The 14,136-nt window shown below is 43.6% G+C and overlaps 1 protein-coding gene across 4 annotated transcripts in view; it reads left to right on the top strand.

The window, feature by feature from the left end:
* Positions 1–14,136, top strand: part of nfkb1 (nuclear factor of kappa light polypeptide gene enhancer in B-cells 1) — a 97,707-nt gene that overhangs the window by 34,518 nt on the left and 49,053 nt on the right. For all 4 annotated transcript variants that reach the window (XM_043674520.2, XM_043674523.2, XM_043674522.2 and 1 more), the window contains one exon: positions 13,905–14,056. In XM_043674520.2, the coding sequence (XP_043530455.1) occupies positions 13,905–14,056 (152 nt within the window). The remainder of the gene's footprint in view (positions 1–13,904; positions 14,057–14,136) is intronic.

Genomic DNA, 14,136 nt, shown 5'->3' with positions numbered 1-14,136 from the left:
GTAGCTGAACCTCTATTTATGAATGAGGATAATTCAAAAGAATTTGTTGGTATGTGTTCATTAATTGAGACACAGGAAGCAGATCTAGAGTTACTTGAGTTAACGCAAACAAATCACACTGCAGCTGAGGCTAAAGAAGATCTAGAGTGCTACTACATTAAACGGAGTTCGGGTGAGAAAATGGCGACGCCCTCATAGATATGCAGATGAAGATTAGATGGTTGTTCAACAAATAATGGTGTTGTCCCGACTTTGCGAGTAGCACTTGAAATTCCTGTGCCAGGGCATGTAGGAATATGGGAAATATAAGCATCAGTACACAGGTTTATTACATGGTTAAGATTTCATAAAGATGCAATACAGTTCTTTAACATATGTCACATGTTAGCTAGTAGGAAAACGTAAACATGTAATTAAAGCAGCACCTTTGATACCTAGATTAGTTTATGAAGAACTGTTCAGTTGAGTATTAATAGATTGTGTATGATCATTACTGAAAACAAAATTAGTACATCAGAATAATCTTAGTTATGAACATGACAACTTAGTGTATTTTTCCCCCCGTGTTTGTCTGTATGGATTAGGGAGTTGTAGAAAGGGGTTAGAATTTTAACTAGTAGCGTTACATGTTGAAGGTTTATAGTTGTTTACCTCTGGCAAGAAGCTTTAATATCCACATGAGGAAGTATTTGAGATGATATCATAGCAAGTAGGATAAATATACAAGGAGATAAGGAATAGAAAGATCTGTTGATAGGTCATTAGATGGGATAGGGGTTGATATGCAAAGGTTAACTGTTTCTAATGGTGATAACGATCTGCAGGTTATGGGGATTATCATTTTCCCTAAAAACAGAAGTGTTGGGAGGGAGCTGTTGTGGCACATTGGTAGTGTTCCTACCCCTGAACCAGGAGGCCTGAGTTAAAGTCCCACCTACTCCAGGGGTGTGACATAACTCAGAACAACACCTACAGGGATCTCTGATATCTCAAAACATTAAAAAAAGTTATCATCTTAAAAAAGCAGAGGGATAGGGGAGAGTTTATGGTACAGTGGTAGTGTCCCTCCCTCTGGACCAGGCAGACTCATAGAATCCCTGCAGTGTGGAAACAGGCCATTTGGCCCAACAAATCCACAGTGACTCTCTGAAGAGTAATCCACTCAGACCCATTCCCCTACCCAATTGCTCTACATTTACCCCTGACTAATGCACCTAACCTACACATCCCTGAACACTATGGCCAATTCACCTAACCTGCTCATCTTTGGACTTGATACAAGTCCCATTATTTTTCATCATAAAATATAAAATAGAAAGATCGCTGACACCTTTAGCGAGAGATGGACATCATGGGTACTGAGTGCATTATTTCCCCCTCCAACTCCATTTTAATTTAGTCCTCTCCCTCTCTCTCTTCCTACTCTATCCTTCTTTTTGATATTTTCTAATCAACATGTTTGGGGCATATGTTATGACACATCTCTAGAGTGGGTGGGAGTTGAACTTAAGCTTCCTGGCCCAGAGCTAAGGACATTACTCTTACATCACAAGAGCTCTCTTTCCTATTACTATTGTAGTTGCACTGCCCCGAGTGGGCAATGCTTGCTTATTGTTACTACTTATATGTTTTAATTCATTTATTTAGTGGTGGTTTTCAAAAAAACAGACTGAAAGAAGAAACATGTTTGTGAATAAGGGGCTATAAAGCTGTGTGGAGCAGGCATGTCAGTGTGTTGTGGTTGTGTCAGAGGGGAGGCCATATTAGATTTGGTGCTTGGCAACGAACCAGGTCAGGTGTCAGATCTCTCAGAGGGAGAGCATTTTGGTGTTAGTGATCACAACTCCCTGACCTTTCCTATACTCATAGAGAGGGATAGGAGCAGACAGTATGGGAAAGTATTTAATTGGGGGAGGGGGAATTTCATGCTATTAGGCAGGTATTGGGGCGCCTAAGTTGGGAACAGATGTTTTCGGGGAAATGCATGATAGAAATATAGAGGTTGTTTAGGGAGCAGTTGCTGATTAGTACTAGATAGGTTTATCCCACTGAGGCAAGGAAGGGATGGTAGGGTGAAGGAACCTTGGGTGACAAGGGATGTGGAATATCTAGTCAAGAGGAAGAAGGAAGCTTTCTTAAGGTTGAGGAGGCAAGGATCAAACAGGGCTCCAGAGGGTTACAAGGTAGCCAGGAAGGAACTGAAGAATGGATTTAGGAGAGCTAGAAGGGGGCATGAGAAAGCTTTAGCGGGTAGGATTAAGGAAAACCCTAAGGCATTCTACACTTATGTGAGGAACAAGAGGGTGGCCAGAGTGAGGGAAGGGCCAATCAGGAATAGTGGAGGGAACTTACACCTGGAGTTGGAGGAAGTAGGGGCGGTACTTAATGAATACTTTGCTTCAGTCTTCACCACTGAGAGAGACCTTGACATTTCTGAGGACAGCGTGAAACAGACTGATATGCTTGAACAGGTTGATGTTAGGGAGGAGGATGTGCTGAAAATTTTGAGATTTATGAGGATAGATAAATCCCCTGGGCCAGGAGAAAGTGAGGACTGCAGATGCTGGAAGTCAGAGTCAAGAGTGTGGTGCTGGAAAAGCACAGCAGGTTAGGCAGCATCCGAGGAGCAAGAAGCATAAGCCCTTCATTCTGCTGCCTGACCTGCAGTGCTTTTGCAGCACCACACTCTCAAATCCCCTGGACCAGGCAGGAAATAGAGTCATAGAAATGTACAGCATGGAAACAGACCATTTAGTCCAACCTGTCCACGCTGACCAGATATTCCAACCCAATCTAGTTCCACCTGCCAGCACCCGGCCCATATCCTTCCAAACCCTTCCTATTCATATAGCCATCCAAATGCCTCTTAAATGTTGCAATTGTACCAGCCTCCACTACTTCCTCTGGCAGCTCATTCCATACACGTACCTCCCTCAGTGTGAAAAAGTTGCCCCTGAGGTCTCTTTTATATCTTTCCCCTCTCACCCTAAACCTATGCCCTCTAGTTCTGGACTCCCCAACCCCAGGGAAAAGACTTTGTCGATTTACCCTATCCATGCCCCTCATAATTTTGTAAACTCTATAAGGTCACTCCTCAGCCTCCGATGCTGCAGGGAAAACAGCCCCATCCTGTTCAGCCTCTCCCTGTAGCTCAAATCCTCCAACCCTGGCAACATCTTTTTTAATCTTTTCTGAACCCTTTCAAGTTTCACAACATCTTTCTGATAGGAAGAAGACCAGGATTTCATGCGATATTCCAACAGTGGCCTAACCAATGTCCTGTACAGGCGCAACATGACCTCCCAACTCCTGTACTCAATACTCTGACCAATAAAGGAAAGCATACCAAATGCCTTCTTCACTATCCTATCTACCTGCAACTCCACTTTCAAGGAGCTATGAACCTGCACTCCAAGGTCTCTTTGTTCAGCAACACTCCCTAGGACCTTACCATTAAGTGTATAAGTCCTGCTAAAATTTGCTTTCCCAAAATGCAGCACCTCGCATTTATCTGAATTAAACTCCACCTGCCACGTCTCTGCCCATTGGCCTATCTGGTCAATATCCTGTTGTAATCTGAAGTAACCTTCTTCGCTGTCCAGTACAACTCCAATTTTGGTATCATCTGCAAACTTAAAAACTGTACCTCTTATGCTCGCATCCAAATCATTTATGTAAATGACAAAAGGTAGAGGGCCCAGCACTGATCCTTGTGGCACTCCACTGGTCACAGGCCTCTAGTCTGAAAAACTACCCTCCACCACCACCCTCTGTCTTCTACCTTTGAGCGAGTTCTGTATCCAAATGGCTAGTTCTCCCTGTATTCCATGAGATCTAATCTTGCTAATCAATCTCCCATGGGGAACCTTGTTGAATGCCTTACTGAAATCCATATAGATCACATCTACTGCTCTGCCCTCATCAATCCTCATTGTTACTTCCTCAAAAAACTCAATCAAGTTTGTGAGACATGATTTCCCACGCACAAAGCCATGTTGACTATCCCTAATCAGTCCTTGCCTTTCCAAATACATGTACATCCTGTCCCTCAGGATTCCCTCCAACAACTTGCCCACCACAGATGTTAGGCTCACTGGTCTATAGTTCCCTGGCTTGTCCTTAGCATCCTTCTTAAACAGTGGCACCACGTTAGCCAACCTCCAGTCTTCCGGCACCTCACTTGTGACTATCGATGATACAAATATCTCGGAATGAGGCCCATCAATCCCTTCTGTAGTTTTCCACAGAGTTCTAGGGTACACCTGATCAGGTCCTGGGGATTTATCCAGCACTTCCTCCTCTGTAATCTGGTCTTTTTGCAAGATATCACCATCTATTTCCCTACAGTCTATATCTTCCATATCCTTTTCCACAGTAAATTCTGATGCAAAATACTCATTTAGTATCTCCCTCATTTTATGTGGCGCCACACAAAGGTCGCCTTGCTGATCTTTGAGAGGCCCTATTTTCTCCCTAGTTACCCTTTTGTCCTTAATATATTTGTAAAAACCCTTTGGATTCTCCTTAATTCTAATTGCCAAAGCTAGCTCATGTTCCCTTTTTTGCCCTCCTGATTTCCCTCTTAAGTATACTCCTACTTTCTTTATACTCTTCTTGGGATTCACTCGATCTATCTTGTGTATACCTTACATATGCTTCCTTCTTTTTCTTAGCCAAACCCTCAATTTCTTTAGTCATCCAGCATTTCCTATACCTACTAGCCTTTCCTTTCACCCTGACAGGAATATAATTTCTCTGGATTCTCGTTATCTCATTTCTGAAGGCTTCCCATTTTCCAGCCATACCTTTACCTGCGAACATCTGCCCCCAATCAGCTTTCGAAAGTTCTTGCCTAATACCATCAAAATTGGCCTTTCTCCAATTTAGAACTTCAGCTTTTAGATCTGGTCTATCCTTATCCATCACTGTTTTAAATCTAATAGAATTATGGTCACTGGCCCCAAAGTGCTCTCCCACTCATACCTCAGTCACCTGCCCTGCCTTATTTCCCAAGAGTAGGTCATGTTTTGCACCTTCTCTAGTAGGTACATCCACACACTGAATCAGAAAATTTTCTGGTACCCACTTAACAAGTTCCTCTCCATCTAAACCCTTAGCACTAGGGCAGTCCCAGTCGATGTTTGGAAAGTTAAAATTCCCTACCATAACCACCCTATTATTCTTACAGATAGCTGAGATCTCCTTACAAATTTGTTTGTCAATTTCCCTCTGACTATTAGGGGGTCTATAATACAAACCCAATAAGGTGATAATCCCTTCCTTATTTTTCAGTTCCATCCAAATAACTTTCGTGGATGTATTTCCAGGAATATCCTGCCTCAGCACAGCTGTAATGCTATCCCTTATCAACAACACCTATCCCCCTCCTCTCTTGCCTCCCTTTCTGTCCTTCCTGTAGCATTTGTATCCTGAAACATTAAGCTGCCAGTTCTGATCATGCCTGAGCCATGTTTCTGTAATTGCTACGATACCCCAGTCCCATGCTGCTAACCATGCCCTGAGTTCATCTGCCTTCCCTGTTAGGCCCCTTGCATTGAAATAAATGCAGTTTGATTTATTAGTCCTACCTTGTCCCTGCCTGCCCTGACTGTTTGACTCGCTTCTGTTCTCAACTGTACCAGTCTCAGATTGATCTCTTTCCTCACTATCTCCCTGGGTCCCACCCCCCACATTAAATCCTCCTGAGCAGCTCGAGCAAATTTCCCTGCAAGTATATTCGTCCCCTTCCAATTTAGGTGCAATCCGTCCTTCTTGTACAGGTCACTTCTACCCCAAACGCAATTCCAATGATCCAAAAATATGAATCCTCCTTCCATACACCAGCTCCTCAGCCATGCATTCATCTGCTCTATCCTCCTATTCCTGCCCTCACTAGCTCGTAGCACCGGGAGTCATCCAGATATTACTACTCTCGAGGACCTCCTTTTTAAATTCCTGCCTAACTCTCTGTAATCTCCCTTCAGACTCTCAATCTTTTCCCTTCCTATGTTGTTACTACAGGAAGTGAGGGAAGAGGTTGCTGCATCTTTAGCGATGATCTCTGTGTCCTCACTGTCCATTGGAGTAGTGCCAGATGTTTGGAGGGTGACAAATGTTATTCCCTTGTTGAAGAAAGAGAATCCTGGGTATTACAGACCAGTCAGTCTCACATCTCTGGTGGGCAAATTATTTGAGAGGATTCTGAGAGACTGGATTTATTATTACTTTGAAAGTCATAGTTTGATTAGAGATGGTCAACATGGCTCTGAGAGTGGCAGGTCATGCCTCACAAACCTTATTGAATTTTTGAGGATGTGACAAAACACATTGATGAAGGTAGAGCAGTGGGTGTGGTGTACATGGATTTTAGCAAGGTGTTTGATAAGGTTCCCCATGGTAGGCTCATTCAGATAAGGAGGGATGGTCATTCAGATAAGGAGGGATGGGATAGAGGGAAATCTGATTGTCTGGATACAGAATACAGAGGGTGGTGGTAACTGGAATGTATTGAGTCTGGAGCTTGGTGAGCAGTGATGTTCTGCAGGGATCAGTTCTGGGATCTCTGCTCTTTATGATTTTTATAAATGACTTAATTGAGGAAGTGCAAGGGTGGGTTAGTAAGTTTGCTGATGACATGAAGTTTGGTGGAGTTGTGGATAGTGTGGAGGGCTGTTGTAGGTTGCAACGGGACATTGACAGGATGCAGAACTGGGCTGATAAGTGGCAGATTGAATTCAACTTGGAGAAGTGTGAAGTGTGAAGTCATTCACTTCGGAACGTGGAATTTGAATACAGGATTAAAGGCAGGATTCTTGGCAGTTGCAGGAACAGAGTGATCCATGTCCATAGATCCCTCAAAGTTGCCACCAAAGGTGATAGGATTGTCAAGAAGGCGTATGGTATGTTAACTTTCATTAGCAGGAGGATTGAGTTTAAGAGCCATGAGGTTATGCTGCAGCTCTATAGAGCCCTGGTTAGACCACATTTGGAATATTGTGTTCCGTTCTGGTCACCTCATTTATAGGAAGGATATAGAAGGTTTAGAGAGGGTTCAGAGGAGATTTACCAGGATGCTGCCTGGACTGGAGGGCATGTCTTATGAAGAAAGGTTGAGGGAGCCAAGTCTTTTCTTAATGGAGCGAAGAAGGATGAGAGTTGACTTGAGAGAGGTGTACAAGATGATGAGAGGCATAGATAGAGTGGATAGCCAGAGACTTTTTCCCAGAGTGGAAATAGCTATCATAAGGGGGCATAATTTTATGGTGATAAAAGATATCGGGGAAATGTCAGAGGTAGGTTCTTTATGGAGACAGTGGTGGGTGCATGGAGTACACTGCCAGAGGTGGTAGTAGAGTCAGATACATTAGGGACATTTAAGCGACTCTTGGATAGCCACATGAATGATAGGTTAGTCTGATCTGATAGCAGGATAAAAGGTCGGTACAACATTGAGGGCTGAAGGGCCTGTACTGTGCTGTACTGCTCTATGTTCTCATAGTGATCTAGAGGGAGAGCTTCATAATCTGGAAGCATGGGTTCCCAGTCCCACCATGGCAGCTGGTGGAGTTTACGTGATGGTGATGGGGTCAGTGTAGCTGTCTTGTCTCTGATTCCTGCATCACAATTTGTCCATCTGCAATCCTCTCCAATTTGAAACTCGAAGCTTGACTTTGAATCTGCTTCTGAGGATGCATGGTTTACTGATGCTTATGGGGCACTGGTAGTGTCCCCACCTCTGGCCCTGATGACATCAAAGTGCAGTCTACCTTGAAGGTGTGTGATAACACATCTGAACATGTTAATTAAGAATAACTATTGGAGTGTGTAAAGATTAGTTATAGTTCTATCCTGCTTCAGCTGCTGTTCTGAAATCTGAGAAGGGTCATGTGGGGCTCATACCAGTTGGACTTCACATCACAGAAACAGGATAGAATAGGAAATTTGGAACTTGAAGTGAGTGCAGCAAATTGAAATCCATCTGACTCTTTATCTGTGTTACATTTCATGACTTAATTCCTGTGGCCTGGAGAGGTTGCATTTCCATTTTTGCCTTTTCTGCTTTGGAAGGCATAAAGCTGTCCAGCAATGGTTTATGTTGCTCTTTTGTGTGTCATTTGAAGGTTGTTTTTCTGAGTGACTGAGTGATGGGGAACAGGATAATATGATTCTGTTATTTATGGTCTGCTGCTGTCTGCAGCCCCCTGCCCATCAGCAAGATTCCTTACACAATCCTCCAGATGCAATGAGGCTGGGTCAAAGAGAGTTAAATTATGAGAACAGGTTATTTAAATGAACTTTGCATTCCCTCAATTTCAGGAGATTTAGTCAGATCTAATTGATGATTAAGGGAACGATAGGATAGAGTGAAACTGTTACCTCTGGTGGGAATGATGTTCCACAGTTGAGGCAGAACCTTACAATCAGTCAGTCCATGCAAAGATGCACAGAAATCTGAAACTCCCTCAAACAGCTGACGAGGCTGGGAGTTGATTCAAGTTTTGAATTTGATTGATAGATTTTGTAGCATAAGAAAATGAATGATTATGGAACCAAGGAAGGCAGAGTCATGATACAGGTCTGAGGTCAATAGGGCTCTGGTGGTACAGTGGTAGTGCCCCAGCTCTGGTGCAGAAGGCCATGGGTCTTGATATGTCTGAAAAGGTTGGTGAAAGAAATTATGTAAAAGCAAAATACTGCATATACTGGAAATCTGAAATAAAATCGGAATTGGCAGAACCTGACTTCAGAGTTCTTGAATATTAATTCTGTTTCTCGCTCTTCAGTTGCTATGTTTTCCGTTTTGTTTAAAAAAGCCTAAAGGCCAGGCCTAATCTGATTCAATAGTGGATGGGCTCAAGGGGCTGAATGCACCTAAAAAAAATTTCTTAATCACGCCCATTGCTCCTCTTACTCACTGAATGTGGCAAATTTTTCACAAAACTCTAACCTTGAACATCTCTTTTATTGAACATGCGAGAGGTAGCTTGCAGATTAAAACCATTTAAATCCTATATTCCACATTGCTGTGATTTCTCCATGTATGACCAACATGATGTTCTCTTGATTTGATTACTGCTGAATGCAAATATTTGGTTGGGTGAATATGTTATGAGGCAAGAAAGAAGTGACGTGACGTGGAGTTGCTCCTCAGTCTTACGCGGTTGTGGACGAGGCAGATGTCTGACTGAAAGTTTGTTCATTCACGATCTTCCTGCCAGGGCTGCTTCCCACTGAAGTGCCAGGCAGGGGAATCACTTCGTACCTGAATGCTTCTTCCTTTCAAAGTTCAATTCAAGCACCTTGGTGAGAGGGCCAATCTGCAGGCTGTGGGGAAGAAGCTGATGAGTATAAATGGAGCAGGCTTAGACATAGTGAGTTAATGGGCCCTTACTGTGCAGTAAGCCTCTGCACATCTAAGAGAATAATTTTTTTTTAATTGTGTTTGTATGTATTGTCCACTGAGAGGGAATATTAAATTAAATCAAATAAGGCAGATAGGATTAGTTTAGAACGATGTCATGGCTGGTTCAGACATAGTGAGCCAAAGGGCCTGATGCTGTGCTGCACTTTTCTATATGTAGGCAGAAATAATTGGCTATTTACGGTAATTTTACTAATGCATTATTATTTCTTGTAAGTATGGAAGGAAGATTGTAAGTGATGTCTGTATTTTAAAAAAATCTAATGTTGGTATTGAATTCTTGAATACTTAATTTAGTCATGTGTAGTTTACTGAACTTCTGCATAGACTATAGGAAGAAAGTGGTACCTGCCTAGCTCCTTTCCACCTATCCATTCCACCCTCCTCTCTGACCGATCACCTTCATCCCCACCCCCATTCACCTATTGTACTCTATGCTACTTTCTCCCCACCCCCCCCTCTCATTTATCTCTCCACTCTGCAGGCACCCTGCCTCTATTCCTGATGAAGGGTTTTGCCCGAAATGTCGATTTTCCTGCTCCTCGGATGCTGCCTGACCTGCTGCGCTTTTTCAGCACCACTGTAATCTGGAATCTGGTTTCCAGCATCTGCAGTCATTGTTTTTACCCCATAGGAAGAAAGTGAGGACTACAGATGCTGGAGATCAGAGTCAAGATTAGGGTGGTGCTGGAAAAGCACAGCAGATCAGGCAGCATCCGCGGAGCTGGAGAGTTGACGTTTTGCGCATAAGCCCTTCATCAGGAATGAGACTTGCAGACCAAGGGGGCTGAGAGATAAATGGGAGGGGGGGTGGGGCTGGGAGTAAGGTAGCTGGAAATGCGATGGGTAGATGGAGGTGGGGGGGTGAAAGTGATAGGTCGGAGAGGAGGGTGCAGTGGGAAGGTGGGAAAGAAGATGGACAGTTTGGGCAAGTCAAGAGGGTGGTGCCGAGTTGGAAGGTTGGATCTGGGATAAGGTGGGGGAGGGGAAATGAGGAAACTGGTGCAATCCACATTGATCCCGTGTGGTTGGAGGGTCCCAAGGCAGAAGATAAGCATTCTTCCTCCAGGTGTTGGGTGGTAAGGATTTGGCAGTGGTGAAAGCACAGGACCTGCATGTCCTTGGCGGAGTGAGAGGGGGAGGGGTGTTAAAGTGTTTAGCCACAGGGCAGTGGGGTTGATTGGTGCATGAGTCCCAGCGATGTTCTCTGAAGTGCTCTGCAAGTAGGTGTCCTGTCTCCCCAGTGTAGATATAGTAACTGACGTGTGTGGAAGTGCAGGTAAAGCTCTGACAGATGTGGAAGGCTCCTTTGAGGCCTTGGACGGAGATGAGAGGGGAGATGTGGGTGCAGGTTTTGCACTTCTTGCATTGGCACGGGAGGGTGCCAGGAGGGGAGGGTGGGTTTGTGGTGGGCATGGCCTTGACAAGGGAATCACGGAGAGAATCGACTTTACCGAGTGCAGACAGGGGTGGGGAGGGAAAAATATCCCTGATAGTGGTGTCTGTTTGTAGGTGGTGGAAATGGCGCAGGATGATGCGAGTATCCAGAGGTTGGTGGGGTGGAAGATGAGGACCAGAGTGGGGGGTTCTGCCCTTACTGTGGTCGGAGGGGTGAGGTTAGAGGGCAGAGGTGCAGCAAGTGGATGAAATGTACTGGAGGGCACCATCGACCACCATGGGAGGGGAAATTGTGGTCTTTAAAGAGGGAGGCCAATCTGGTATATCCTGTGGTGGAACTGGTCCTCCTGGGAGCAGATGCAGTGGTAGCAGAGGAATTGGGAATAAGCGATGGCGTTATTACAAGAGGCAGGGTAGGATGAAGTCTAGTCCAGGTAGCTGTGCGAGTCTGTGGGTTTGTAGTAGATGTCCACGTTAATGGAGATGGAGAGGTCCAGAAAATGGAGGGAAATGTCCAAGATGGTCAGGGTGGAAGGTGTTAGTGAAGTTGATGAACTGTTCAACCTTCTCATGGAGGCATGAAGTAGCACCGATACAGTCATCGATGTAGTGAAGGAAAAGGTGGGGAATGGTGCTGGTGTAGCTGCAGAAGATGGACTGTTCCACATACCCAACCAAGGGACAGGCATAGTTGGGGCCCACGCGAGTGCCCATGGCTACGCCTTCGGTCTGGAGGAAGTGGCCACAGGCACAGCTCACACAGCTACCTGGTGTACACCTTCTCCCACCCTGTCTGTGTAAAAACACTATCCCTTATTCCCAGTTCCTCTGCCTCCACCGCATCTGCTCCCAGGAGGACCAGTTCCCACCACAGAACATGCCAGGTGGCCTCCTCCTTTGATGATCTTTCTCTGGGGTCCTGTAGGAACCAGGTCCAAGTTTGAACTGTTTGCTGTAGACCGGTTTGTTCTCTAAATACAGAAACTCGAGATTAGCTGTGGGGAGGCATCAAGGAATTAAATAGTTTACAAGTTGTTGGTGAAGTAAGCACCATAAAAAAGTTTTAAAACAAATTTGATAGTTATTATTGAAGGATAAAGGGAAATGAGTTTCATCTCCATGATTTCAATTGAAGAGCTACCTTTGCCCTGGTAATGGAAAGCTGAATAACCTTCTGCTCTGCAATTTCTCACATTCTATGACGGTGTGTGCTATGTTAAATGCTGCTTTGCAGTAAAGTTGCTGTAGTCCCAGAGGCCCATTGGGCTGCTCTCTCATTAACCAACAGCTGGTGCTAAGTTTAATCTGAGGGTCACCATGCCGGTTAGCTCAGTTGGCTGGATGACTGGTTTGTGATGCAGAGTGACACCTACAGCATGGGTTCAATTCAGGCACTGGCGAAGGTTATTGTGAGGCCCTACATTCTCAACCTCTCTCATCACCTGGGGCAAGGTGACCCTCAGGCTGATCACTACCAGTCCTCTCTCTAATGAGGAAGGAGCTCTATGGTCCTCTGGGTTTATGGTGGCTTTACTTCTACTTACTTGGCTGTATACCAGTTTTTGTTATACTGTTGCAACCACTTCAGAAAATTATTTCCATGTTTGTGTCTGGTTTAAGGTGGCTGGAAATGCAGAGTCAATTTCTGTACTATTTAATGAGAAATATAGGGGAAGTCCCTGGTATTTCCAAGATGCATGACATAGTTGTGTGGCAGTAAGCAGGCAACTTATTTTTGCCTCCATTTCAGCAAAGTGCATGTGACTCAGTAACTCACTACCACTTTCACAGTCGGGAATATCCTGACAAAGTCACGTGGCGATGTATGTTGAAAATTGGGAAGTTCCCCTTGACATAAGTGGAGCCACCCTGATATTGTGCAATTATAATAATTGGTTACATATTTCTGAATGACTGATGATTCAGTTGTGATGCCATACAGGATTTTGATTGACCCTTTTATGAGTGTTAATTGGGATAAAAAAAATGACAGTTATTCAGAAATTCACAAGCACTGTGATGGGGATAAATAATAAAAGCTGTTCTGTACCTTTTTTAGGAGACCTTACGTTGCTGGCCCCGGCTCTGTGAGTTCAATGAATGTAATGTACAAAATGAGTGTCAGAATGTGAGGAATAGCAAGTTGCTTTTGGTATCCTGGTCAATATTTCCCTTCTTCATCCGTACTACACTCTCTCCAAGTTGCTTTTCTGTCTGAATTTCAAATGATAATCCATTTGTGAAGTGATATATTGAAATTGTGTGAAAATGCTTCTCAGAATTGCAAGACCATATCTGTTTCCTGGGGGTGATAATTTCATTCGTTCAGACGCTTGCTGTTTGAAAAGTTTTGATGGGTGGAAGCAAACAATTCTCTGAAAGAGTAGAAATAATTCCTGATGGATGTGGTTTGGATGTGAAAATCCTTGTCTGATTCTAACACCTTGTTGATGGCAAACTGTTTGAGAGCAAGTTACACCCATCTGTCTGTGACTAACTCAATGTAATATGAAAAATTTCTATAACTGTATCTTTCCAAATACTTTCCAAAATCATCTTCACCTGAATGTCACTGTTTAAAATGGAAAATCACTTAATATTTTCATGGAATTGATAATGTCCCTAACTCTGGAAATGAGACAAAATGTCAGAGATGAATCATATGGAAGTTCAGCTCCTTCATTGTGGTGGAACACACGTACAGTGCCTTCTGTGAACCCATTTTGATTTCTATTCAGAATGCAGATTGTAACAACAAACAATGTAGAGAACCACCAAGTAGAAATTGCCAGTTGGTTTTTGCATTTATTTAATTCATTTATAAAATGTGGGAGTCATCCGTCCTGATTGATTGGAATGAACGAATCCTTTGACTTTTTGTACAACTGAGCACACCATAGGGTTATAAAAAATAATTCGGGGAAAATGTGGGAAATATTGCTGGAATGGAATACACCACATAGTGTTTTCAGGGATTTGTGAAATAAATGGGAAACTGTTTTACTGGTATTTCTCATGGTTGAGATCAGATATTGTACTGTGATGTCTAAATTTATCAGTAATGTAATTGTATCATTTTGTTTAGATATGCAACTACGTTGGACAGGCAAAGATTGTTGTTCAGTTGGTGACCTATGGGAAGGATAGTGTGCATCTCCATGCTCACAGTCTCGTTGGCAAACAGTGTGAAAAAGGAATATGTTTAGTTCAAGTGGGTCCAAAGGAAATGATTTCAACGTAAGTTAGAACCTCTTCCAAAATGTATTTTTTTGGTGATAATTCAACATTAAAGCTTTCTCTTACAATGTCATCATGTT

This window comes from Chiloscyllium plagiosum, unplaced genomic scaffold (assembly GCF_037043375.1).
Source record: "Chiloscyllium plagiosum isolate Xiang-an unplaced genomic scaffold, Cpla_swu_hap1 HiC_scaffold_36, whole genome shotgun sequence".
NCBI lineage: Eukaryota > Metazoa > Chordata > Chondrichthyes > Orectolobiformes > Hemiscylliidae > Chiloscyllium > Chiloscyllium plagiosum.
This window is presented reverse-complemented; position numbering and strand designations above follow the sequence as displayed.